The sequence below is a fragment of the Mus caroli genome, chromosome 10 (assembly GCF_900094665.2).
Source record: "Mus caroli chromosome 10, CAROLI_EIJ_v1.1, whole genome shotgun sequence".
Classification (NCBI taxonomy): Eukaryota; Metazoa; Chordata; class Mammalia; order Rodentia; family Muridae; genus Mus; species Mus caroli.
In genome coordinates, this window is record NC_034579.1 from 76,633,816 (window position 1) to 76,658,755 (window position 24,940).

At 48.6% G+C, this 24,940-nt stretch overlaps 1 protein-coding gene across 2 annotated transcripts in view; it reads left to right on the plus strand.

Annotated features, from left to right (window-relative positions):
- The first annotated feature begins 23,009 nt into the window (after window positions 1-23,009).
- Chst11 (carbohydrate sulfotransferase 11) overlaps window positions 23,010-24,940 on the plus strand; it is a 213,588-nt gene continuing 211,657 nt past the window's right edge. Inside the window, exon 1 of one of the 2 annotated variants that reach the window (XM_021174780.2) lies at window positions 23,010-23,557. In XM_021174780.2, coding sequence (XP_021030439.1) covers window positions 23,455-23,557 — 103 coding nt within the window. In that variant the 5' untranslated portion in view covers window positions 23,010-23,454. Of the gene's footprint in view, window positions 23,573-24,940 lie in introns of both variants that reach the window. The other variant, XM_021174779.1, reaches the window with a different exon arrangement.

Genomic DNA, 24,940 nt, shown 5'->3' on the forward strand with positions numbered 1-24,940 from the left:
ATTCCAATCTCTGTTTGTCAGGATGACAACAGTCCAGTTTAAAAGTGTCACCGAACACAAATTAGCAACGGTGGCACGATCAAGCAGGAACTGGATTTATGCCTGGAGTTCTGCTGTGCCTCTCTCAGTGAAGATCAGCAAAGACAAGAATCCAAGGAAGAGTTGGAGTCCTACTGATACCCTCTCCAAACGTCAAGCGTTCTCTCTTGGGTCTCAGTAAAACATCACAGGAGTCTGCATCCCATGACACAACCAGAAATTTCCACTTTATTCAAAAGTTAACGAGTACCAGGAAGTACAATAAAGCTAATCCATTGTTCAAGGAGATAAACAGATTAAAGATATTAAATGGAATTAAGGGAGTGGTGACCTCAGAAAAGTACCCATCCAGCTAAGTTTCCATCTTATGAAAGGGAATTTTAAGAAAAGCTCAGGTCCAGGCTTGAAGGTCCATGCCTTTAATCCCAGTACTCAGGAAACAGGTCTGCAGAGCTCTGAGTTCAAGCCCAGTCTGGTCTAAAGCTATTAAAAATATAATTACATAGGAGGGCCATGTTCTAGCCCCAACAAGCAACAGAACCTGGCAGCTTCGGCCATGTGGTTCTAGCTTTAGAGTCAAGGATAGAAGAAAAGGGCTACGAAGTCTCCCTCCATGACTAAGGAAAGTCAAAGGCCAGGCATGTAGCAGGGGTGGCTCTGCAATGGAGGCCCGGAAAGGTCACTGTGTGAAGCTGTGAAAGTGAAGCCTGGCTTTCCTTGGAGACCTTAAGATGCTGGAGATGTCAGAGCTGTGGGATGTCTGCCAAAGAGAGCTGCTAACAGGGAGTAGAGCCAGCCCATGAGAAAGAAGTGTGTTGTCGTCAACAAAGCAGAAAACAGTTGGTGATCTGAAGAGTTTTGACGTCAGACGTGGAGATTCAAAGTTTGAGGCTTGCCCAGCTGGTTTTCAATCTTGCTTTGCTGCCTGTGGATCAAGATGTAGAACTCTCAGCTCCTCTAGTACCATGTCTGCCTGGATGCTGCCATGCCTCCCACCATAATAATGGACTAAACCTCTAACTCTGTAAGCCAGTCCCAATGAAATGTTTTTGTTTTTAAGAGTTGCCTTTGAGGGCGGGCTGGGGGACATGCTGGGGAGATGGTTCAGTGGTTAGGGTCACAGACTGCTCCTCCAGAGGACCGGGGTTCAGTTCCCAGCACCTACAGGGTGGCTCACAGCTGTCTGCAACTCCAGTTCCAGAGAATCTGACTCCCCAACACATGCAGGGAAAATACCAATGCACATAAAAACAGTAATTTAAAAAGAGTTGCCTTGGTCATGATGTCTCTTTACAGCAATGAAACCCTTACTAAGACACAGTCAGAACATGGCTAAGTGCCCATGCTTACCTTCAGGCTTTCAGAGCTGGAACTTCAACTGGAATTCTTCTCATGTGCAGTGTTGCGGGCATAAAGTGCACAAAGGAAGCTAAAGAAGGTTGCAGGATCTCAGATGGACCTAGGGGGCACCTGAGAGCTGCGGGCTTGGAAGGAACCTCAAAGAGTCCTTCTTCCCCATTTCTTCTTACGTGTCACACGGGTTTGCTGCCTGCTGCACACAGCATTGGTCAGTGTCTTCTCTGGCTCTGCTTGTTGTTGAAGCCAAGCTGCCTGAATGACCTAGGTCACTTGCTACACTCTTGCCTGACCCTGCTGGTCATCCTCTCTGGCCTGTGACGTCAGACTTCTCACTGTCTTTGGCAACCACGGAGACAGAAATGAAGCTGTTTGAAAGAGACACCATGCCCCTCCCTTTGCGATCAGAGTATTGAAACAGGAAGTAGAATTTCCCCCCAGAAACTCTTTCTGGGAAAAGGCATAGGCTGGGTCCTTTGCCAGGCAGAGGGAAAACTTTCCTCTCAGAAGGGACCACACAGCTCTGACTCAGTAGGCTGCCATGCAGGAGAGATTGGAGCCCAGACTGTGAAGTACTAGGCTGTGTGCCAGTTGGACTACTTAATTATTCATGTCTTTTGCCCTCTATTTAAACCCTGACCTTATGTTAGGACCCAGAAGATAGAGCTAGGACTGGAGACCTTTCCCCAGTGAGGCCACATTGAGTAAATCTCTTTTCTTTGACGTCTCACTATTTTCGTGTTTGTTGGATTGGCTATTGTCTGAACTGGACTTGGCAGGGTTACCAGGGCCAGGCTCCGACCCTAACAACTCTGGTAACATCATAGATTATCACATCCCTTCAAATTCATGCCCACCGGGGACCACAGAGTCTCATTTTAATTGAAAATGAGATCAGTGGTGGAGCACACCTTTAGTCCCGGCACTTGGGAGGCAGAGGCAGGTGGATCTCTCTGAGTTCCAGGAGAGGCTACATAGAGAAACCCTGTCTTAAAAAAACTAAAGAGAGGGAGGGAGAGAGAGAGACAGAGAGAGAGAGAGACAGACAGACAGACACACAGAGAGGGAGAGAGAGAGAGAGAGAGAGAGAGAGAGAGAGAGAGAGAGAGAGAGAATAAGTTCTTTGCTCATATTAATTACAACGATGTCAGTTGGGGTCGAGGTGGATCCACTGAGCACCATGTATTTGACAGTATGGCTGAGGACACAGCAGCAGACATGAAGAAGGTCACATGACCATGGAAGCAGATGGAGGAATGCAACCAAGGAAAGTCCAGCATGGCCAGGAGCTCAAAATCTGGGAGAAGAGCATGCATCAGTCCTTGCCCCGCTTGGATCCTCCAGAAGGAACCAGTCCTACCAACAGCCTTGGTATTGGGCATCCAGCCTTGGAATCTCTGTTGCTTTAAGTCATGTGGCTTGTGGCCACTGTTTCAATGGCCCTCTGACAGCAATGGAACTCCCAAGGTCAAGGATGCTGTAAGCAGACCACTGGCTGATTGACTAGGAAAGATAAGGTCAAGGAAGCTCTGGGAAGAGACACCTATGGAGGACACTGGAGAAGAGACCTGGGAGCCCAGCTGCACAAGAAGGGTCTCCTTCTATAAAACACCCCCATAACACCATATCTGCACAGTGCAGCTTCCGTTCTAAGGTGGAAGCCTGGTGTGACGAGCTTCCATCCTGCCCTCCAGACTCCTTGATCTCAAAACCTTAAACAAGACACGGTCATACATTCAGGCAGAGTGGTAACCTCTGTAACCCCAGCTCTCAGAGGCCAGTGCAGGAGAACTGGGAGTTCTGAGGGCAGGATGATTGCATATGAAGTCTCTGTCTCAAACTTAACCCAAGGAAAGACTACACCTGTCCCAGTTGTTTTGCATCTCCCCCTGCCCCTGGTATTTTCATCTGCACATTTCATGTGTGGGTACTGAGACTCAATACTCTAGTCCCCATGCTTCACTGACAGAACTGTTTCTATGTTTCTTAATTCGCTGTAGCCGAAGTTTCTAAAGCTGACAATCCAGGGAGCCAAAATAAAATAAAATAAAATAAAATGAAGCAATGTAAATAAAGTAACTCTTCAAAGATTCTGTTGTGGGATTACAACCAGGTCTTGAAGAATCCAGAATACCCTGTTACCCCCGCATCATTTGGCACAAACAGTGTTGTTCTAACACCTGTCTGGGTTGTGGAGAAAGGGGAATTTTCATGGGCATGGGCAGGGGGGTGGTGGTGGTGCAATAAGAAGGGCCTAATAGGTGAGTTTGGTAGAATCGGAGTAATAATTAAAAATAATAATTAATAATAATAATAAAGTAGAATCAGAGCAATAATTAAAGTAACTACAAAGATGGTGATGATCTGCCTGTCTTTCTGACTTCACATGTCTCGGGAACCCTGTAGAACATCAGATTCACAGGGAGTTTGGATTACAAAAGGATCATCAGCTGGGTGGCAGTGGCATCAGTGGCAGTGGCCAATGCCTTTAATCCCAGCACTCTGGAGGCAGAGGCAGAAGGATCTCTGAGTTCAATTTTGAGGCTAGTCTGGTTTATAGAGCTAGTTCTAGGATAGGTAGGGATACACAGAGAAACCCCTGTTTCAAAAAAACAAGACACGATAAAAACAACAACAACAACAACGATCGTTAGCTTTATTTTCCCCACAAGTGAAAGAGATGTGGATTTCCTAGATGAATGAACAGCTCCTTGAAGCTCAGCCTTTAAGGGTTGGGGTCACAAGACCCCAGAACTATGCTGGCCTGGTGTCTTAGGGTTTTATCTGTGAACAGACACCATGACCAAGGAAACTCTTAGAACTGAAAGCATTTCATTGGGGCTGGCTTAAAGTTTCAGAGGGTCAATTCATTACCATCATGGAAGGAAGCATGGCAGTGTGCTGGCAGGTGCGATGATGAAAGAGCTGCGAGTTCTACACCTTGATCCTTCAGGAGATTCTCCTCTGTAGGCAGCTAGGAGGCGCTCTTCCACACTGAGAGGAGCCTGGCCATAGGAGTCTCAAAGCCCACCCACATAGTGACGCACTTCCAACAAGGCCACACCTCTTCCAGTAAGGCCACACCTCCTAATAGTGCCAACTCTGCTATGGACCAAGCAGTCAAACACAGGAGTCTATGGGGGCTAACCCTATTCAAACCACCACACCTGGTGAAGTTGTTTATTTAAAACTATCCGCGTGGCACAGCTCAGTAGAGTAGTGTGTTGTGGACTACAGCCAGACAGCCGCCATCTTCTGGAGTTCTGCTAAGTCTGTTCATGGAAGGCCATCACAACTGGGACCCCTGACTTTTTGACTCTCCTCACAGGTCATAAGAACCTCCCTGAGTGCTCAGCTGTCTTCTCAGCCAGCTGCTCAGAATTCTGCCCTAAGTGCACGTGATCTTCTGGGAGGTGTTAGAAGATACAGGTGTTGAAGGATGCCTTGAAGGGGGATTCCGTCCACACAGCCCTGGGGAAGTCATTATCGTGAAGTGAGAAAAGCCTATTTGCTAAATCCTGACCCAACCTTAGGCTAAAACTTTGGTCCGACTGACCCTCAGGCACATATGGTACTTACAGGACAGCTTTTGCTAACCTGCTTTGTTCTGCTTCAGTAACGGTAAGGCTTTCTGCTCTCCAATCAATTAGAGACACCGTAGTGACACAACTGTGCCCTGTTCTTATTAAGAGTGCATATCCTGTCATGCTTGCTGACAGCCGTCACAGCTCCATCAATGGGATGTACCAAACTTGTGGGTTTTTATCTTTATCACCCTCCTGCTCACTCAGCTCAGGACCACCTCCAAACTTGTAATCACAAGAGTGCATACCTGCAGCTGGGTCTGTGTGACTCCATAAAAACTTCAAATTCACAAAGAGCTCGTCCTGGTCTCCTTCCCTTGGGTGAGCCCTGCTATAACAATCCCTGCTGGGTACAGACCTTCCAGTGTGGCCCCTGTGAGGATGTGTGCCCTTGCCCATAATCCCCTACACACTTCTCTGTGAGTGAGGCTAAGGATGTCATTTGTTCCCCCCAATCAAGCTTTGGTGGAGTCATGCCTGCGCCTTGGTTTGTAACTGGGGCCTTGGGAAGAGGGGTAGATGTTGTTTTCATATCTCCCAAGACAGGAACTTTAGCAACACCACTAGAGGATGAGCAATGCCCGAAGAATCCTGGGTCTTAAGGAGAAGAAGGCCCACGGGAGCATTCAGACGAGGCTTTGAACACCCACCCATGTGAGGGACAGTCACCCTTACTCAGAGGGGTCTGCTCTCAGATGAAGCCACCAACTGCTGATGACTAGTGACTTCCCTCTGCCTGGGGGTGTGGGGTGTGGGGTGTTGTGGGTTGATGACTCGGTCAATATTCTCAACTTCCCCTTAGAGGCTGCTAACTCCTAACTCACAGAGAAGGTCAAGGAACTCACGGTGGGATGTGAAATAGGAGAGATGTGTTAAGGTGGAGAAGGAATTTGCCCACTGTGACTCAGCCATCCTCACCGTCCTCACCGGTCTTCCTGCTGTCACTCTAAATGCTGTGAAACAGAGCATAGGCTAGGAGAGAGAGGTGCTGGGAGCGTTGATTGTCTCGCTCTCCTGAAACTCACCCAGGCCTGTCTGTTTTGTGTTCTTTTAACATGTGTGTTTCACAAATGCTTCTGAGGGTCCTGTCGGGGGGAGCTGAAGAGGAAGTGTGAAGAGAAGAGTCTCATTACATTTATTTCTATGGTAGTGTGCAACATACACAGATGCACGTGCACACACAGAGACACATACACACACAGGCGCACACACACATATACACAGACATAGATACACATGTACACATAGGCACACATACATTCATACATACACACATAGACATACATACACAAATACACAGGCACACATACACAGGCACACAGACAAACACATATACACAAACACACAGACACACATACACAGGCACACAGACAAACACATGTACACAAACACACAGACACACATACACACATATATAGACATACACAAACAGACACCCATACATAAGTAAACACATATACAAACATATACACACAGAAACACACACATATACATAGGCACATGCAGAGACACACACACAGAGACACAGATACACACTGTGTTGCTATTCCTGGTTCTCAGCTAGCCTATATCTGGAATGAACTACAATCCAGAAATGAAAGACACACCTGTGACCCAGGTCTGTCTGAGGCTGGAAGACACGGGCTTCAGACCTGGATCTCCACGTGGGATGATGCATACTTTTGATCCAGATCTTGAGGCATAGTGGCTTTGAAAAGTTTAGGCCCAGATAAGGTAGTACACACCTTTAATCCCAGGAGACTGAGGCAAGCAGATCTTTGAGTTCAAGGCCAGCCTGGGACAGAGCAAGTTTCAGATCCAGGCATGGTGGTGCACACCTTTAATCTGGGCCACACCTGCTGGAAGCCTCCATAAGGACTTTGGAAGAAGGATCTCTCTTCTTCTACTGCTTGCACTTCCTTGACAGCACATCTGATGGAACCAACTTCTCCAGGATTCCAGTTTATACAGAAGACCAGCTGAGACACCTACCCTTGTGGGACTGACCAACTACTAGATTCTTTGGCTTTCATTCACAGCTGCCCATTGTTGGGTTAGTTAGACTGAAGACTGTATATCATTATAATAAATTCCCTTAATATATAGAGACAACCCGTAAGTTCTATGACTCTAGAGAACCCTAATACACACACACACACACACATACATGCATACCCCATGGCGGAGCACACTGGGCAGCTTGGGAGAGCCGGTTCTTTTCATCTACTATGTGGGTTTCAGAGACTGAACCCATCAGGAAAGGCAAATGCCTTTCCCCACTGAGTCATTTTCTCATCCTCAAAGGATAGTCTGGCCTTGCAGAAAATTCTAGATCTAAGCAGCCAGACCATTCTGAAGAGCTAGTGATAAATCTTCACACATAGTCCAGGCAATGATATGTAATAAAAATTGCCATGAACTGAGTGTCTGGGCCCCACCCTGAAAGGGGTTTATTGAAGCCCTTGTCCCTAGTGTGATGGTATTGTAGGTAGAGCCTTTGAGCAGATGTTGTTGGAAAGTGGAGCCCTTGTGAATGGGATTAATATCCTTCTGCCAACGCAGAGGAGAAACCTGCCCAGAACTCATCATACTGGTCCCCTGGTCTTGGGGTTTCAGTCTTCAGTGTCACGTGACTTGCTGAGGCTGGGGATGTAACCCGATTGGTAGCATGCTTGTCTGGTACACAAGAAGCCTCCGGTTGGTCCCAGGTGTCACGCAAATGGGGCACAGTGGTGCACATCTGTAATCCCGTGGGAGGTAGGGGCAGGAAGGTCACAAGTTCAAAGTTATCCTTGGCTGCACAGCAAGTTCAAGACTGTCAGGTGGATAGGGTTGTTTAAACCATTCAGACAGTCTATGATTTTGTTCTATGTGTATGTGTTTGTGGGGGTGGTGTGTGTGTGTGTGTGTGTGTACAGGTGTGCATTTGAGTGTGCAGGTCAAAGGTCAACATCAGGGTGTGCTCTATCACTCTCTACCTTCTCTTCCTCCTCCTTCCTTTTCCTCTTCCTTCTCCTTCTTCCTCCCTCCTCCTTCCTCCTTCCTTCTTCTACCTCCTCTTTTTGTCTCCTCCCTCTCTTTCTCTCTTTCTCTTTCTTTCTTTCTTTCTTTCTTTCTTTCTTTCTTTCTTCAGACAAGGTCTCCCATTAAACCTGAGGTTCTCAGTTAAATGGGAAGAGCGAGACTTGCTCATGCAGGGTGCTTGGAAGCCGTCAAAGAAAACACAGGAAGTGGCTGGTGCCTATAACAGCTATAGCGACTGCTCCTCGTAATCAACTTAGGAAGCAATTTCCCATTTTACCAATGTAATCAGTGCCACACCTGGGGAGGGAAAGGTGGCCAGTTTGGTCAGTTTGTAGATGAGGAAATGAGGCAATCCAGACATCAGAAATTTGCCTGCAGCAACAGATACACCAGGTCGGTGACAAAGCTAGGATGGAGACTGTGACGGTGACCGATTCAAACCACTCAGCCCAAGTTGTTACCCCAATAGACTTGGCTCAGAACCTACCAAATGGTGTTTGCACAAGCTGCAAGGGCCTGGCCGGCTCTGCTTCCTTCATCCCCTGCTATTCCTGGTCAATTCCTGGTTCTGGAAGAGTCAGTGAAATCTGGCTTCCTTTGAAGTCCAAACTCTGTTCCCTGGCTATGCTGATGGGGCCTCAGGGAAGCTGAATTTTTTCCTTATCTTGTAGCAGAGAACAACTGCTCAAAGACTGCTCCAAGCTGATAGGTGTGGGAGACTGGGGGAATACTGATGGCCAATGAACTGAGGAATTCAAGTTCAAGTTTGCTGATGAGAAAAGAAATTGCTGGGTTCATTCATCCGTTTTCTTAACAAATTTGGTCTGAATGTGGAGACTGTGTCCATGCGGGGGTGTCACTCTGAACAAGACAATGAAATCGTTGGAGATATAAGCAGAAATACAGATGACAGGTTGACTCAAAGGGTGGGTACCCAAGGGACTCAGAGAAAATAAAACTGGGTTCTGTGATTGAGGCTGTGTGATTGGAAGGCACTGCCTCAGAAAGGCTGAAGGGTGCACCCCTTACCATGCACCTCTCCTATCCCCAGGACTTCCAGTCTCCCCTTCCTCTAGTGAGGAGCTAAGACTTGGGGAGACCAGAGCAATAAAAAGTCAGCCATTGTGTGATCCAAGGCATCCCAGGGAAAGAGACAAGTGGAGTTCCCAGAACTCTAGAAAAGACTGGCTGTGCACTTTAATGGGCAAGGCTGTGTGTGTGTGTGTGTGTGTGTGTGTGTGTGTGTGTGGTGGGTGTCAAGTAGCAGGCAGGGGCTTAACAATATCAGATTCTGCTGGCCACGAGCTCTCACCCCGGAGTCTGGCCCATCCATATTCCCTAGAATGAATATCCCAACCCTCTGTGGTTGGCTGTAATACAGACCACAGTCAAGCTGGGTGAGGTGATGTCTGCAAGTTCAAGACTGGGGCAGCTGAGGCAAGGAGAATTGTGACTTCTAAGGCTAGCCTGGGCTACATAGTGAAACTGATGGAAAAAGTCAGAACCAACCAACCAACCAACCAACCTCAGTTCCAGCTTCTCTCACAGCAAGCTCTTTCTCTCTTAGTCCTGACTTGCAATGTTACTTCAGTATCCTGGCTTGAAAGGAAATTACACACAGTCCTTGCCTTTTTTTTTTTTTAAGAGAGAGAGAGAGAGAGAGAGAGAGAGAGAGAGAGAGAGAGAGAGAGAGAGAGAGAGAGAGAGAGAGAGAGAGAGAGAGAGAGAGAGAGAGAGAGAGAGAGAGAAGAAAGGCTGCCCTGGCTTTGGTGTGGATCACGACAACAAGGGTGAATAAATTTTAACAGCCCCTATCATTTCCTTAAAACAAAAATTAATGCTGGGTGCTGGGTGGTAGTGATTCACACCTTTAATCCCAGCACTCAGGAGGCAGAGGCAGGCGAATCTCTAGAGTTCGAGGTCAGTCTGGTCTATGGAATGAGTTCTAGGACAACCAGGACTACACAGAGTTCTAGGACAGCCAGCGCTACACACAGAAATCTTGTCTCAAAACACCACAAAAAAATTCATGTTTGTGTAAAGCCTTAAAACATAATCTAAACGTGCCTATGAACACTGTGCCACACCTCAGAGAGGAGACAGATGAGTGACGAACTCAGAATTGAGCTTGGGTCTTCGTACAGTAGGCTTCTTCCTGTACAGTGTTTCTTGCTCTAACAGGGGTCTGTTAAACTGGGAGCTGAAATGTGGACGTTGTAAAGACTGAGTTTTCATCTGTCCTTTGTGGCAGGTCCCCAAAGATGTCCATGTCCTAACCTGTGGAGCCTGTGGCCAGGCAACCTTGACAGACACAAGAAACAGTACAGGCAAAGGTGACAAACGGTATTGAGAAGAGGTGTTTACTCAGGACTTAACAGGACTGTTGCTGTAAGGGTTTTTATAAGAGAGAAACAAGAAGGAAGGAGAAGGAGGAGGAAAGGAGCAGCAGCAGAGGGAAATAGGAGTTTTTTGGGAAGATGATATGCTGTGGCTTTTGGGACAGTAGAGAGACCATGAGACCAAGCAGACAGATGGCCCTCAGTAAATACAAGAGGTAAGGGAACAGATATTTCCCTTGGCCTCCAGAAGGGGCCCAGACTGCTGACATTTTGATGTTAGCCTTAGTAGATTGATTTTGGATCTCTGACTCCTGGGACTGTAAAATGATCCATTTATGTCATTTAAAAATCCCCTTTATGAGAATTTGTTAGAGCAGCCATAAGAAACGAACACACCCAGTGTCTTCTTACAACAGAATCTATCTTGGCCTCTCGGGGTGGACCCCAGGATGAGGTCCCAGCATCTTTCACTTGGGCTTCTCAGTATTATTCTCCCTTCATGATGAGGATGGGATGTCCCCACTTGTGGGTTTAGCATAGGACATGTCACCTAGGCATAGGAGGTAGGGTCCTTTAAAAGATTGGACTGATAGGATGAAAGACATTACAAAAGGGACTTATTAGCTTGGCTCACATGATGCATGATGGGTGTTCCCAACTGGTCATCTGTACACCAGAGGGGCTAAAAACTCATAACTGCTCAGTCCATGAGGATGGCTGCCTTGGCAGTCCTGGTCTAATGCTGACAGCCTGGAAAATTCCAGAAGAATTTGGTCTACCATGAAAGCAATGGGAGACAACAGCACTTCCTTTTCTTGGGACCTCTTTTTATCTGGAAATGTCCTCAAGGACCAACTCAGAGGACAGTCTCTTTGCTGATTCCAGAACTCATCTGGTTGTCAGTCAAAACTAAACGCCATGCCAGAAGTGAGGGATGGGGTGGGGGGAGAGGCGCTGCTATAGTCTCTGGCCACCATGATAGGTGCTGGGTAAGCAGGTGATCATAGCTGGGCCAATCAGAATGCAGCAGAAGCCTTGCTGAGCTGTTAGGAGGTAGGGTGGGGGCCCAGCTTAAGAAAGGGAAGCCTGAGGTTTGGGGAACAGCCCTCACCACGGGGAAACCCACAAGGATCAGCAGAGTTCAGGGCTAGAGAGAGCCACGGAGCCCGATACACAGCTTGAGACCCGAGCCCAGTGATGTCTTAGTCCAGCCTCACCTCAGAGGGTCCCGATAACTGGAGCTGAGAAAGTACGTTTTGGTTCTGGGCATTTGGAGGTGGTGACCTGGATTGGATGCTCTTGGCTAACATAGCTGCGCGGTTTGAAATCTGTCACACAGGATGATTTCATGATTGGCTTGGTTAAAATTCAACACTCAGAGCATAAGCTCGTTGTAAAACTGCATCTTCTCATCTACATAGCATTGACTTAGCAATTAAATCTAGGCAGAAAGAGTGAGTCCCTTCCCCTGCATAGTGTTCCTGCTAAAAGGTCACCACATCAGATCCTTACACAGGCTTAACCAACCCTTGTCTATCAGCATGTTGCTTTCTTGGGGTTCATCTCAGGCAGGTACTGACCCCGTGAAGGGGAGTGATTTGCTCAAGACACCTGGCTGGCTGGTGCCAGATGGGAGGGAACTCTGAGTCTCATGCTCTGTCCTTACTCGGAAGTATATAAGGCGAGCTCTCCAGAACCTCTCTCTGAGCAGTATCACTCCCAGCTGGGGCTGTGGCTTTGGGAACTCATATCCTGCTGTTCCTAATTAGCATTCACTGCTCTTCTGTGGCTGATCAGCGGTCTTAATTTTATTTTCAGAGAGCAGATTAGTCATTATCATAAAGAGAGTACTTAACATCTTGAATATTTGAGATCTAAACTCACAGAATAAGATTGTTGTTCCAGATACCTGTCAGTCAACTCAGCAGTATTTCTGAAAAATATCATTTTGAGGGGCCAGAGACATTCCCTTACCAACCCTGATAGAGGCCATTAAGAAGGCCCTTTGAGAGGGCCGAAGAGATAGCTCAGTGGGTAAGAGCAATGGTTGCTCTTCCAAAGGACCCAGGTTCAATTCCCAGCACCCACATGACAGGTCACTACTGTCTGTAACTCCAAGATATGAAACCCTCACACAGACATACATGCAGGCAAAACACTAATGCATATTAAAAAAAAAAAAAGAAGGTCCTTTGAGTTCATAATATTGATGGTACCCATGAGTTATTTACAATAACCAAGCTTAGCACTGCTGGAGGTTGAGTTTGGGGCCAGCCTGCTCTACAGAGTGAGTTCTAGGACAGCCAAGGGTCTCGGAAAAACAAACAAAAACAAAAGCCCAATAGCCAAGCTTAGCTGGTAATTCTACGGTCAGATCAAGGGCAGGTGCCAGAGCCTACTACATCCAGACTGGACAATCAAGGATGCAGCAGCCAGAGTTCTTGGCTCAAGGCCTACTTTTCCATTGCCTTAAGATTGTTACAGCCATACATGGTAGCACACACACTACACTCTAACTACTGGGAAGACTGGGCAAAGAGGATATCCTTGGCTACATAGCAAGTTCAAAGCCAGACAGATTTATTGACTTTATTTAAAAAAAAAAATGAAAATGACCGTGAGTGTTTCAAGGATTCCCCATAGTTCATAAAAATTCCAGGAAGGCCAGAGAAGCTAGCATGTGCCTACTGAACAAGAAATACGAGCCTGTGGGGTTATTCTGTGAAAAGTGTTTTGTTTTCCTGTCTGTAGTGAGCTGAAGGGTGGCCACTGAGAAGATGTCCACACCGCGCAAGCCTGGGGAACTGTAGATGTGACTTGTTCAGCAGGTATGTTATAGATCTCCATTACCCAGGATTATCTGAGTAGACCCTAAATCCAGCAACAGGGGTCTTTTTAGGAGTCAGAATATAAGGAAAGGCGAACACAAAGAAAGCCACAGACAGGGTCAACGTAGTATGTCACAAGCTTGAGAATTCATGGAGTCAACAAAGGCTGGACTTGCCCAGGGAGGACTCTCCTATAGTGTCTCCAAGGAGCACTGCTGTGCCGACAGCCATCCTGATTTCGGACTGGTGGCTCCCAGGCATGCGTCAGACTGCGCATTTGTTTTGAGTCACCGAGTTCATGAAGATTTGTTACATTGCTCCTTGGCACAACTCCACGGCTCACCTACAGGGACCTAGGATTGGCTTCCGCAAACTTCCCAGCTGCTCCAGGCCAGACTTCTGCCACCGTGTCAGAGTAGCAGAGTCTGCAGAATGCTGGGAGGGCATGGCTGCCTTTCCTACCGTAGTAGGCATGGTTGAATACTCTGGGAAGCTTTGAGCATGACAGACATCTTCCATAAAGTGATGGACCCACGTCACTGTGAGTCACCCAGACTACGGTAGCAAAATGCCATCAACTTAGACAACATGTTCTCGTGGCTCTGAAAGCCGAAGTACAACATTAAGTAGCCAGCAGAGCCGGCTCCTAGGGAGACTTGGAGTTTTCTGTTCTCTTGCTGCGTCCTCAAGTGGCCTTTCCTCTGAGCATGCGCAGAAAGCGGTTGTTTTTCCTTATGACTCCAGTCCCGTTGAATTAGGACCCATCTTCATGGCCTTATTTAGTGCTGATTTCTACCATAAGGGCCTTTATTAGTTACTGTTCAGTAGTTGTGAGAAAATGCCTGACGAAGAAGTTTACGGAAGGGGTTGTTTCTGCTCATGGTTTGAGGGTACAATCCACCGGGGTTGGGCAGGCATGATAACGCATACATAGGGAGCTGTTCATGGTGCGTTTGCAGTCAGGAAGCACAGATTGATGCCCAGTGGAACCCAACTTAATTCCTCCTTTTTGTTTAGTGTAGTACCGTAGTCTGTGGGATGGTGCTGCTCACATTCAGGATGGGCATCCCTTCCACTGAAACTACGATAGAAACAATCTGGTTAAGCTGACAGTAAAGATTAACCACCACAGGGTCCTGTCTCCAAACACATTCACACTGATAATTAGGACATCAGTATTCAAACTGTGTGGGACGCTGCTCAGTCCACACAGCTGCAGCTAGTTCGCGATGTGTGGAGACCCTGAGCCTGGCCTGACTCTTCCCCCATCGCTCAACTCACCCCAGATCAGATTCGAACACTGTCTCAGTTCTTTCTCTGTTGCTGTGATAAAATGCTCCGACAAGAGTGATGTGAGGAAGGGAGGGCTTATTTAGTTCACAGTCCAGGTTACGTCCATCAGAGCAAGGAGGTCACGGCGGTGGGAATACGAAGGACTGGTCACGGTACACCCACAGTCAAGAGCAGAGAGCAAGCACGTTAGTGCATAGCTCATCTTTTCTACTCTTATATAGTCCAAGACCTCTGACCTAGGGAGTGGTGCCGCCCACAGTGTGACAGGCCTCCAGACCTTAGCCCAACAGACTCCATAATGGAAGTGCCATTCAGGCTGTAAAACACAGCACACAGACAGCGCCACCTGCCAAAAATGAAAACAAAGAAGCAAATCCATCAAAGTCCATCATTCTAGGAAAGTCTCTCCTAACCTTGTTAACTGTAGCATGCCAACCAAGAACGTGGGCTTTGTGCTTAAAAGCTCAGCCTGAGAAAGGCTCGGGATTCTGAGCACACAGTGTAGTCACCGGCTGGCTGATAAAGACTTTCTATTGGCTTAAACCCACGCCCAAGCAGTCTTCTCTGGTGACTACTCAACACCAACAGTAAGAGGTCTTCTCATTCATCGTGATGAACCTCCTCAGACATGCCCACAGGTCAGCCTAGGCAGTCCCTCACTGAGACTCCTTCCCGAGGTGACTCCAGATTGTGTCAAATTGACAGTTCAAATAACAAAACAAAACCCAACCAGAAAAACAAACCACAATAAGATAAAACTGACATTCACAGACATTTTTATCACAACACATGGGGAAAATAGAACACATTTAAATAATAGAATACACTTCGCCTCGACTGACCTTTGGAATCCTTTGTTATTCTGTATGGGAGGAAGGGGCCATCAATGGGGAGAGATGGGCCAAGTCCCCTTTGACGCTTGTGTCCCTGCTATTGTGTGAGCCTCTCCATCTAGACCTGCAGTGTGTAACAGCCTGGGAACTGGATATAAGCTACAGCAGGAACTGTGATGCAGGCAGAAAAGGAGTTTGGGAAAGATGTTCCCACCTGACAGGTGACAAAACTGAGCTTAATAATGGCACGTGCTGATTCCCCAAAGGCGAATGCATATCTGCTCGAGTCCAAAGCCTGAGGCCACGTGGTGAGGTACATCTGCCCCATTGCTGGGAGAAAGGACTTCCCAGGAGAATGGGAAGGGATCCGACTACCAGGAGCGGATGGATGTCTCCTTATTATGTCTCTTCCAACATAAAAGGGGAAGCATTATTTACAAAGACCCTCCTTCTCTGGTAGGCTAAAATGGTGTCTTCCATCTTTGGTTCAATGCTTGTTCCTAGCCAACTGTTTCCTTTGTGTGTGAGCGAGGAATAATCTCCTGCATGCTTTTTATTCTCATGTCACTGAGCTAGGTGAAGTCACCTCAACTGTTTGTATTGACTCTTTTGTTGTTGTTGTTGTTGTTGTTGTTTTGTTTTTTTTCAAGACAGGGTTTCTCTGTGTAGCCCTGGCTGTCCTGGAACTCACTCTGTAGACCAGGCTGGCCTCGAACTCAAAAATCCACCTGCCTCTGCCTCCCGAGTGCTGGGATTAAAGGCGTGCGCCACTTGTATCGACTCTTTAGCAGCGAAGTTAAAGCTTCTTTCTTTCATTTTTCAGCCACAATATCATCTACTTCATATTGCTCCTTTTTCTTTGATACCCAGGAGTTTTTGCATTTTAGGGGTAAAATATTCAACGATCACTTCTCAGGCTGCCTGCACCTCAGAACCCAAGAGATTGTCCAGAGAAATCTCTAACACTGAGTGTATGGGTGATTCCGGTCTTTGGACTCTCTATCACTTCACAATGCTTGGGGGGTCTACAGGTTTAGAGGGGGTCCTTTCATGTTGAGAGAGAGTCAACAACCCAGAGGGGTATGCTTCTTCACTTCATCAGGGCCACAAGGAGAGGCAGAAGGGTGGGACTGGGTACAGTTGCTTTCCCTGGCTCCTCCCACCGTCTTCTTTCAGGAGAGGCAGGCCGAGGGCCTTCATCCAGGAGACTTAGTAGACTTGACACACCACAGGGGAGTCTGAGTGTGAGCAAGACTGAGGGCGCAAAGGTGGAAGCCTAATGACCAGATAACTCCCAGCCCCGTATTGCCTGCCTCCTCCTCTGTGTCTAGCATCTCAGCCCTTCGCAGCTGTGAGGGCAGATCTCATCGTGCTGACAAGGAGACACAGAAACATGCTAGTTCCACTCTAAAGTGTGGGTCATGGTGCTGTATAACCTTGGTTCAAATCCCACCTTTGGCACTTAACGACTATCTGTCAGTCCTTTTGGTATTTGCAAGGCTCAGTTTGTCTTCTGTGTGACACACGTGTACTCATGTACGCTTGCCATGAGGGTCCGTGGCTTTGGGTGTAACGTTAGCGATACTTTGCTCAGCAGTAAGATGTACCATGAGGGACGGAATTTCAGGGACCCAGAGAGATGCTTTTTGCCTTGCAAGCACGAGGCTCTGAGTTTCATTCCTAGAAGCCTTGTTAAAAATCTGGGCAATGGGGGCTTGCTTGCTCTTGTGGTCTTGGTGCTGGGAAGATGGAGACACCAGGATCCCTGGGGCTTGTGGGCCAGCCAGCACAGACTACTTCACATTAGTAAGAGACCCTGTTACAAGGGAGTGGGTGGTGCAGAAGGAAGGACACCCAAGGTTGACCTCTGAGCTTACACACACAGGAACACACACGCTCACACACATGAACAATGCACACATGCACACATGAGAACACACATGCACATATGCATGCACACACACTAATACAAACACATATTGTCAGAGGTTAATAAATTTCAAAGTATTTTTTAAAATTTCACCCAGTGAATAAATGAACCTGATGGGCTCTATACAGTAAGATTTCATTCATATGAAACTCTTGAAAAGGCAAAACTCCAAGGAGAGCAAGATGGTTGATTGGTGGGTGTCTATTCTGAGTCTAGGTTGGAGTAAAGTGGGGCAGGCTCACTATATAGCACAGGTTAGCCTTCAACTTGAAGCAATCCTTTGCCTCAGTCTCTTGAGTGCTGGCATTCCAAGGATGTACCACTGTGCCAGCCTTCTCAGTATCTTGTTGTGTGTTTTGTTTTCTGAGACAGGGTTTATTAATAATAAATAACCTGACTGTCCTGCATCTCACTCTGTAGACCAGGCTGGTCTCGAACTCAGATCCCTTCCAAGTGCTGGGATTAATGCTCTTTTAATTAATTAATTACTAATTAGTATGGGACTGAAGGAATTAAAGGTGCATGCCATCACTGCCGGGGGTGGGGGGGTGGGGCTCTTCTCAGCATCTTTATTTGGCCCTGGCACCAAATCACAGAAAGTCCTCTTTGTTATGCATTGGTCACACAGTTCACCCAAACCCATCTGATTGGTTCAGTCTTTGAAGCTCCCTCAGGCTGGTGGACCAGAAACTTCTGAACCATGTTTAGGGCACTGGATCCTCATGACAATGAAGCCACTATGGCAGGTCCCTACCTTCCCTGGCACCTAGAAAAGCTGCTTCTCAAAGCAAAAGGTAGGAAGACACTCAAGTCTCCCCTCTCAAAGCCCACTTTCTTTCCCTGGCACTTCTGAGTTTCAAGGTTTTCTCACTGAAAGCCTTTATCAAACCCCCAGGGCAGGCCAAGGCAGTTCAAAGCCTGCTTGGAACAGAGTGGAGGGCGTGGAGAGGGTTAAAAAGAATGGAGGTTGGGGAAAGCAAAAGCAGAGGAGCACTTCAACAAATTCCCGACAAATATGTGAATACCAAAGTGAGCCTCAGAAAGGCTATGGCTGGAGGGCAGGAGGGGGAGAGGCATCAGTAGGCAGTGTGGAGGGGCTGGTAAGGCCGAGAAGTCAGTGAAGGGACCCAGCAGTCACCAGGTAGAGAGAGTCAGGCTTAGAGAGGTGATCATAGCTGGGAGGTGGTGGGTGGTGCACACCTTTCATCCCAGCACTTGTGGGGCAGGGGAGGGGCAGAGGCAGGTGGATCTCTGAGTACCAGGACAGCCAGAGCAACACAGAGAACCCCTATCTTGGAAAAACAAAACCACAAAAACCAAACCAAACCAAACCCAGAGATGGGGGTGGTGTTGCCTTCTTCCCGCCTCCCAGCTTGCACAGGAGACAGGATGACCCTGAAGGACAGGTGCTGCATCTAGCTTTGTGATCTTGGATCTGCCTGTCCTAGCTCTGAGCCCCTGGGATGTGCCTCAGTATCCTCCTCTGTAAAAGGAGGGTGTGAATAGGAAAAGGAAGTGTATAAAAGCTTGTGGGATGAGGCTATGTCTAGAGAGAGGTAGCTCTGACTGAGACAAGACAGGACGCAAGGCCGTCATCGAGGTATGGGCTGGGGTGTGCAGACTTGGAGGGGTGTTGGAGGGCTTCCAAGGCTCTAGATGAGCGTTTAGAAGCCAATGGGGAAACGGGGTGAGACTTATTTGTAAGGAATGAATGTAAGTAAGGGAATTATTTCTGGGCCATTTGAGAGATGAAGGTCACCAGGAGATCTCAGGGTCCAAGCTGGGGAGAGGGATGAAGTAGCATTTGAAGTGAGACAGGGTAGGCAGCATTTCTTCCCAGAATCCTCTCCTTACTGATTCCGTCTTGCTGATCATTTCCTTGCCTCTGCCCCTCCCTCCATCTCTCTTTCCTTTCTATATTCTCTCCTCTCTCCCCCTTCCTTTCATTCCTTCCTCTGTCCAGATGTGTCTTGTCCTCATCCCTCCCCATTTTCTCTCTCCCCTTCTTTCTTTCCAGTCTAGTTCTGAGAAGCTGGCAAGGCGAGGAAGAGCTTGTTCGCAGAGCCGTGTTGTGAGTGACCCACTTGTGTATTTGCGGTTTACCTACCTGTAGAAAATTTATACCCTAAATCTCCCGGTGCTGCGGGCAAATGGTTTTAAATTCAGCTCCACAAATATTGACTGTGTTCAGGCTAACTGAGTGTACCTTGTTTCCAGAGGTGTTGCAGAGATGCAAATGGGAAAAAATGATCCTTGGAGGAGCCAGTGGAGGCCCCCCGGCCCATGTTGGTAGGAGACACATTCACCGTCTTCCTGGACGATGCTGAAGGGCTCTCTGTCTTCCTTGTACTCTGGGTCCATTTCTCACTCCAACAAAGTGCAGAAAGGGGCATCATGCCAATTTTAAAAGATCGTAACAGGACAGTACATTGTGGGCAGAATCCACAGGCATGAGCCTGAGCTCAGCACGATGGGACTGGAGGGACTGGGTATACACCTTGCCTGTTCACTGCTCACAAAAGGTGCCACCTGGAGCTATGGATTTTTGCATCTATTTCATTCTTTTAAAAATCAATTTAACAAGGGCCGTGGCATAGGTAGGGCTTTCTGCTCCATCAACTCCCCTTCCCCCAGGCCATGCTGGACTTTCAACCCTGCAAGTGCATTTTTGTTTTTGGACAGTGATCAAGGCAGGACCCAGCACAGTACTGAGCTCAGTGCCATCCCTCCCAATATCTCCCACCCCCCACCTCATGGCAAAGGAGAGTCTAGAGAAATGACAGAAACAAGATTTGAAGAGCCAGCCGAGTCAGTCGAAGGAAGGCGGCTCCCCACACATGTTCCACTTGTGGTTCATAGGAGAACCACACTTCCTGACCTAGGTGTGATTCCAGGCAGCCTTGTGACAGGTCCTGGCCAATAAATGAAGCTCAGAAACCCCATGTACCCCCTGAGGGCTAAGATGACTTAGTTATTTGGTGAGATGTTCCCTGTTCTCAAGCCTTGCAAAGGGTACCATTCTAGAACAACATCTTTCAGCCTGTGAGTTGCAACCCCTTTTGGGGCCACTTCGGAATACTGGAAGACACAGATATTTACATTGCAATTCATACTGGTAGCAAAATTGCAATTATGAAGTTCCAACAAAAATAATTTTATGGTTGGGGATCACCACAACATGAGGAACTATATTTAAGGGCTGCAGCATTAGGAAGGGTGAGAACCTCTGTTCTAAAGATGCTGCTTTACCTCGTCTGGGAAACATATCCAAAGTACAGCCCTGCTGCCCATCACAGTAGATAAACAGCAGCTGTTGGTGTGGCCCAAGTGCTTTAAGGCACCAAAAGTAGGGATTCTCTGTCATTGCCATATAACCATGCCTGTCTTAACAGATATGTTAGGAAAACAAAGCTGACTTATTTTATTTTGCTGGAGCAGAGACTGAACCCAGGACCTCATGCATGTTAGCCAAGAGTTCTACCACTGAGCTAAAGCCAATGCCCAAAGCCTGGCTTTAGAAGCAGTCGTCTTACTTTGGGTCATCACTGAAAAGATACAATCTTCTTTTTTTCTCCACATCTTATCAGTTGATTGTCCTTTTTCTTGTCAATGTCAGTAAGGTAGCACAGGCAAAGGGGAAATAAGGTTAGAAAGAAAGTGGAGACTTCCTTTGCAGTTGGTAAGTTTACAGCTTGACATGGGAATAAGAATTAGAACCTCTCCACTGACTACAAGTATGCTGTGGACAACAGGGTCATAGCCTGTTGCCATTGGCTATGACCATACACTTGAGAGGGTTCTACCTTACCTTCCTAGTCTAAGAGATAAATACCTCGCTATTTGTGACTTCCACCTGCTGTGTGCCAGTTGTACTGGGTATCAGAGTGGGATGGAGGGAGAGGAAGACACCTTGATCCTTCAGGAGAGAGTTCTGTCTCTAGGGCACAGTGGCTGGAGGTGGGGTTGGATCTGGAGCACAGAGGAGGAAAGAGAATCCCAGTGAGAAATTAGAGGATACTTCCTGGAAGAGGTGGCAAGTCACTGGCACAGCCTCTTCTGATTCTGTATGTTGGACCAACCCAGATTTTGAGGATGCAAGCATGGATACCCCGCAAGGCTCACCGTCTTTCTCCGGCACATGGTTCAACTCAATCTTCCAAAACCCCAAAAGAATCACATTTCTCACGTCTTCCTTGGGTGTGTGACTGCCCAAACTGGCTTATTATGAATGTCCAGGCTCAACAGTGTGGTTTTCTGTTCTGGGCAGAAAGATGATGGAATGAAAGGCATGTACATCTCTCTTCATCGTGCTTTGGTTAAAGAAGATACTGGCACGCCTGTAATGAGCAGCCCTGCAGGCACTCTGGGGGATATGCCTCTGCAAGGGGCCCATCCTCCCACCCAGTGCGCTAGGAGACTATACAGCAGTGCCTACTCACATCATGTGAGGACTCCCTGGGGAGTGGCTTGTATTGGAGCATGTATATCTCGGCCACCTTCAGCAAGCAACTCATTCATAAAGGAGAAGCAAAATAATACTGGCTGCATAAATATCTCCCTGTAACTGACTTCCATCTGAATCACAGGAAGGCGTCGGACTTTCTCTGCTGAGGGGGAAAACTTCAGGAGAAGGAAGAGGAGGTTTGGAGGCGTTTCTGGATACATGCATCAGAAAGCAACTTGTGAGTCTGTCAAATGTGAGGGGAGGATAAGGCCCATTACATTCAGATTCCATAAGAATTTATCAGTGCCCCTGTGAAGAGACACATTCAAAGGTACACTGTCCTATGGAATCCAGTAGTCTGTAAATGCATTTAATGGTAAAGTAGAAAGGTCAGGCTTTACAATAACCCTGCTTTCCTGGCATAAAAGTGATCTCCTTATCATTGACCCGCGTCCACCTTATTGATCCTTGGCCACCCAAATGCATGGAGCTGAACATTTAACAACATTTTACACAATGCAGGAAAGCAGCGCCATCTTTCTCTCTACCTGCCAAGGCTAAGCTGGCTTGGATCTCCCCCTCCCACTCCCAACACTTTGTTGGACTTTTAGGGGCGTCTTTTCACATCCGTCCGACTGATTCTCATACACTTTGAATAAATTACAGAAAGCTGTACCTTTTGGTGAAACAGTTTTGAAAGCTACAAACCCGCTTTGCCCCGAGGGGTGCGGGTGAGGGCACGTGTCAGAAAGGCGTAGCAGTGGCAGTCACCAGATCCTGGGATGCCTGAACAGTTTCCCTAACCTTGACTTTAAGTCCGCTCTCTTTAACCTCTTTGCAAAAGCAGCCCTCAAGCTGAGCTGTCCTTTGAAAGAAAAACGGAACTGCCCAGTTTTTGATCAGTATGAGAAGGGCATCCGCTCTTAGGGGAGCGTGGGGCAACTTCCCCTGCTAAACCGCCCAGGGATTTTAAACGATCGCGTGTCACCAGGGCTCCCGTTTGCCTGTCACCTAAGCTGCTTCTCGCCACACCGGAGAACGGGTGGCAGCACTACAGCATCTTATTCATGGTTTTCCCCCATCCCGGTTGTGTCATGGAAACGTTCACGCAACCTCGAGACAACGGCCCAGCTCCGCCCAGGGACTGAGGGCCTTTGGGACCCTGCGGGAGCGTGCTGCGCACTCCGGACTCCCCGGGAAACAGCTGGACGCGACCACGTCTCGGGTAGGGGCGGGGGGAGGCGACGCTCCGCCCCGGCGCGGCCCCGCCCTCCCCGCTCGCCGGCGCCCTCCCCTCGCTGGGGGCTGCGAGTTGCGTTTGGTAAAACCCAGCCCTGGAATATATAGATCACTGGAGCGCAATGAAGTAGCTTTTGGCGAGGGAGGGAGGGAGGGGGGCCTGGACAGTCACAGAGGCCAGTGCACGGCGGCGGCGGCACCTTCCTTCTCGCATCCCGGTCGCCCGGCCCGTGAGGAGGCAGCGGCGGCCGCAGGCGCCAGCAGAGGAGGCGGCGGAGCATCGAGCCGAGGCGAGGCGGACCGGCAGGAGCGCGCGGCCGGGGCCACGCATCCCCACACTTGCACACCAACTCCTGCGCCTTTCACCCCCGAGACCAGAGTCGGGGCCTCGGAGAGCCTCGGTGAAGCTAGCGGGAGCCAGCTTCGGAGCCCAGCCAGCTCTGTTCTGAGCCTCCCGGGCGCTGGTACCCCTGCAGCGGGGTCCCCGCTTCTGCGCTCCGGACGCGCCTCCCGGACAGCCGGGTCCCCGCGGCCAGGACAAAGCCATGAAGCCGGCGCTACTGGAAGTGATGAGGATGAACAGAATTTGCCGGATGGTGCTGGCCACTTGCTTCGGATCCTTTATCTTGGTCATCTTCTATTTCCAAAGTATGTTGCACCCAGGTAGGGGGCGCGTTAGCGTGGTTTTGTTGGATATTTTCTCCTCTCTCGCTCTGCTTTCTGCTTCTTCCAACCTCACCTCTTTCCTTCGGCCTCTTGGGGCTCTTCACTGCCGGGATCCGCGGATTCGCGAGTTGGGATGGGAAGAGAAGGTGCGCTTCCTCTTCCTCCCATCTCCAGGCTAGAGGTTGAGACGGCAAGGAGAGACAGCGGCGCGTGTTGTTGCCTCCTTTTTTCCCCGTTTCTTTTCTTTTTTTCTTTGTGTCTTGTCTATTGGCTAGGTGGCATAGAAAGGTAGGGCTTGTTGGAAGCTGCCCGGGTTGATGGGAAGACTACAAAACTCTGTCTGGGTTGCTGCTGAGGGCTGAGATGAAGCAGGCGCTGGCAGCGGGCTGTTCTGCGCCAGGCAGCGCTGCCTCTTCCTGGTTGGGGACCCCCGGGCGAATGGTGCACGCCCCGGCGAGGTAGTGAGTCCCTGCAGCCGCCTGGGAAGCCCCAAGCCGAGCTACCACGTGTTCCAAGCTCAGCAGCAGAGCAGGTATGGGGACAGGGTGGGTAGGTTCCCTGCTCTTCTCTCCATCGGGGGAGATATTTTGCGAAAACACCCCAGAGTGACTTTGCAGCTGTTGCTTCGGGGCCTGGTCTACCATCTCCTGGCCCCAGACCCCCAGCTACAAACTCCAGAGCCTTTGGGCTGCACTTTGACCATCAAAGCTCTTGGAGATACTTTGTGCAGTTTCATCCCTTCTTCTTGGATTCTGAGCATTTAGAGACTTCTGCAGCACAGGAACGAATCCTTCCTCATGTTTTCTCTGGCTTAGGCTAAATATCAAGTCTCCTATCAGGATAGGCAGGGCCTAGGCACCCCTCATCCCGGGGGTCCAGAAGGAAAGTTTGGGGCTAGAGAAGAGAGGGGCGCCCTGGAGTGCCCTGGACGGGCTGTGCTGCATGGTTTAGAAGCCCAACAGGTAGGACTTTCTAAGAAGGTTCTGTATGTGGCCACCCAGCCTTAGACTCGGAAACCCCTTTCCCCATTTCTTCTGGATCAATAGACCTGTACTGGGTCACCTTGGCATATTTTGACTCCTCAGAGTCGCTACAATAATCTAATAGCAGGGAGGAAGGGGGTGGGGTGGAAACACGTATCTTTCCAGGGAAATAAGGCTGTTTTTTTTGCCTCCCGCCTTCTTTATGTATATAGCTAACACTTTCAGTAGACTTAGCCGCGAATTCATCAAGCCAGGCAGAGCCATAAAGCTGTTCCTTGCATCAAACAGGCAAGGATTCCTTGACAGCGCAGGGACAGACTGGCCTCTCTTCCTTTTGGGGCTCACAACAGTTGTTAAGGAGGTCTGGCTGCCAAGAATATGG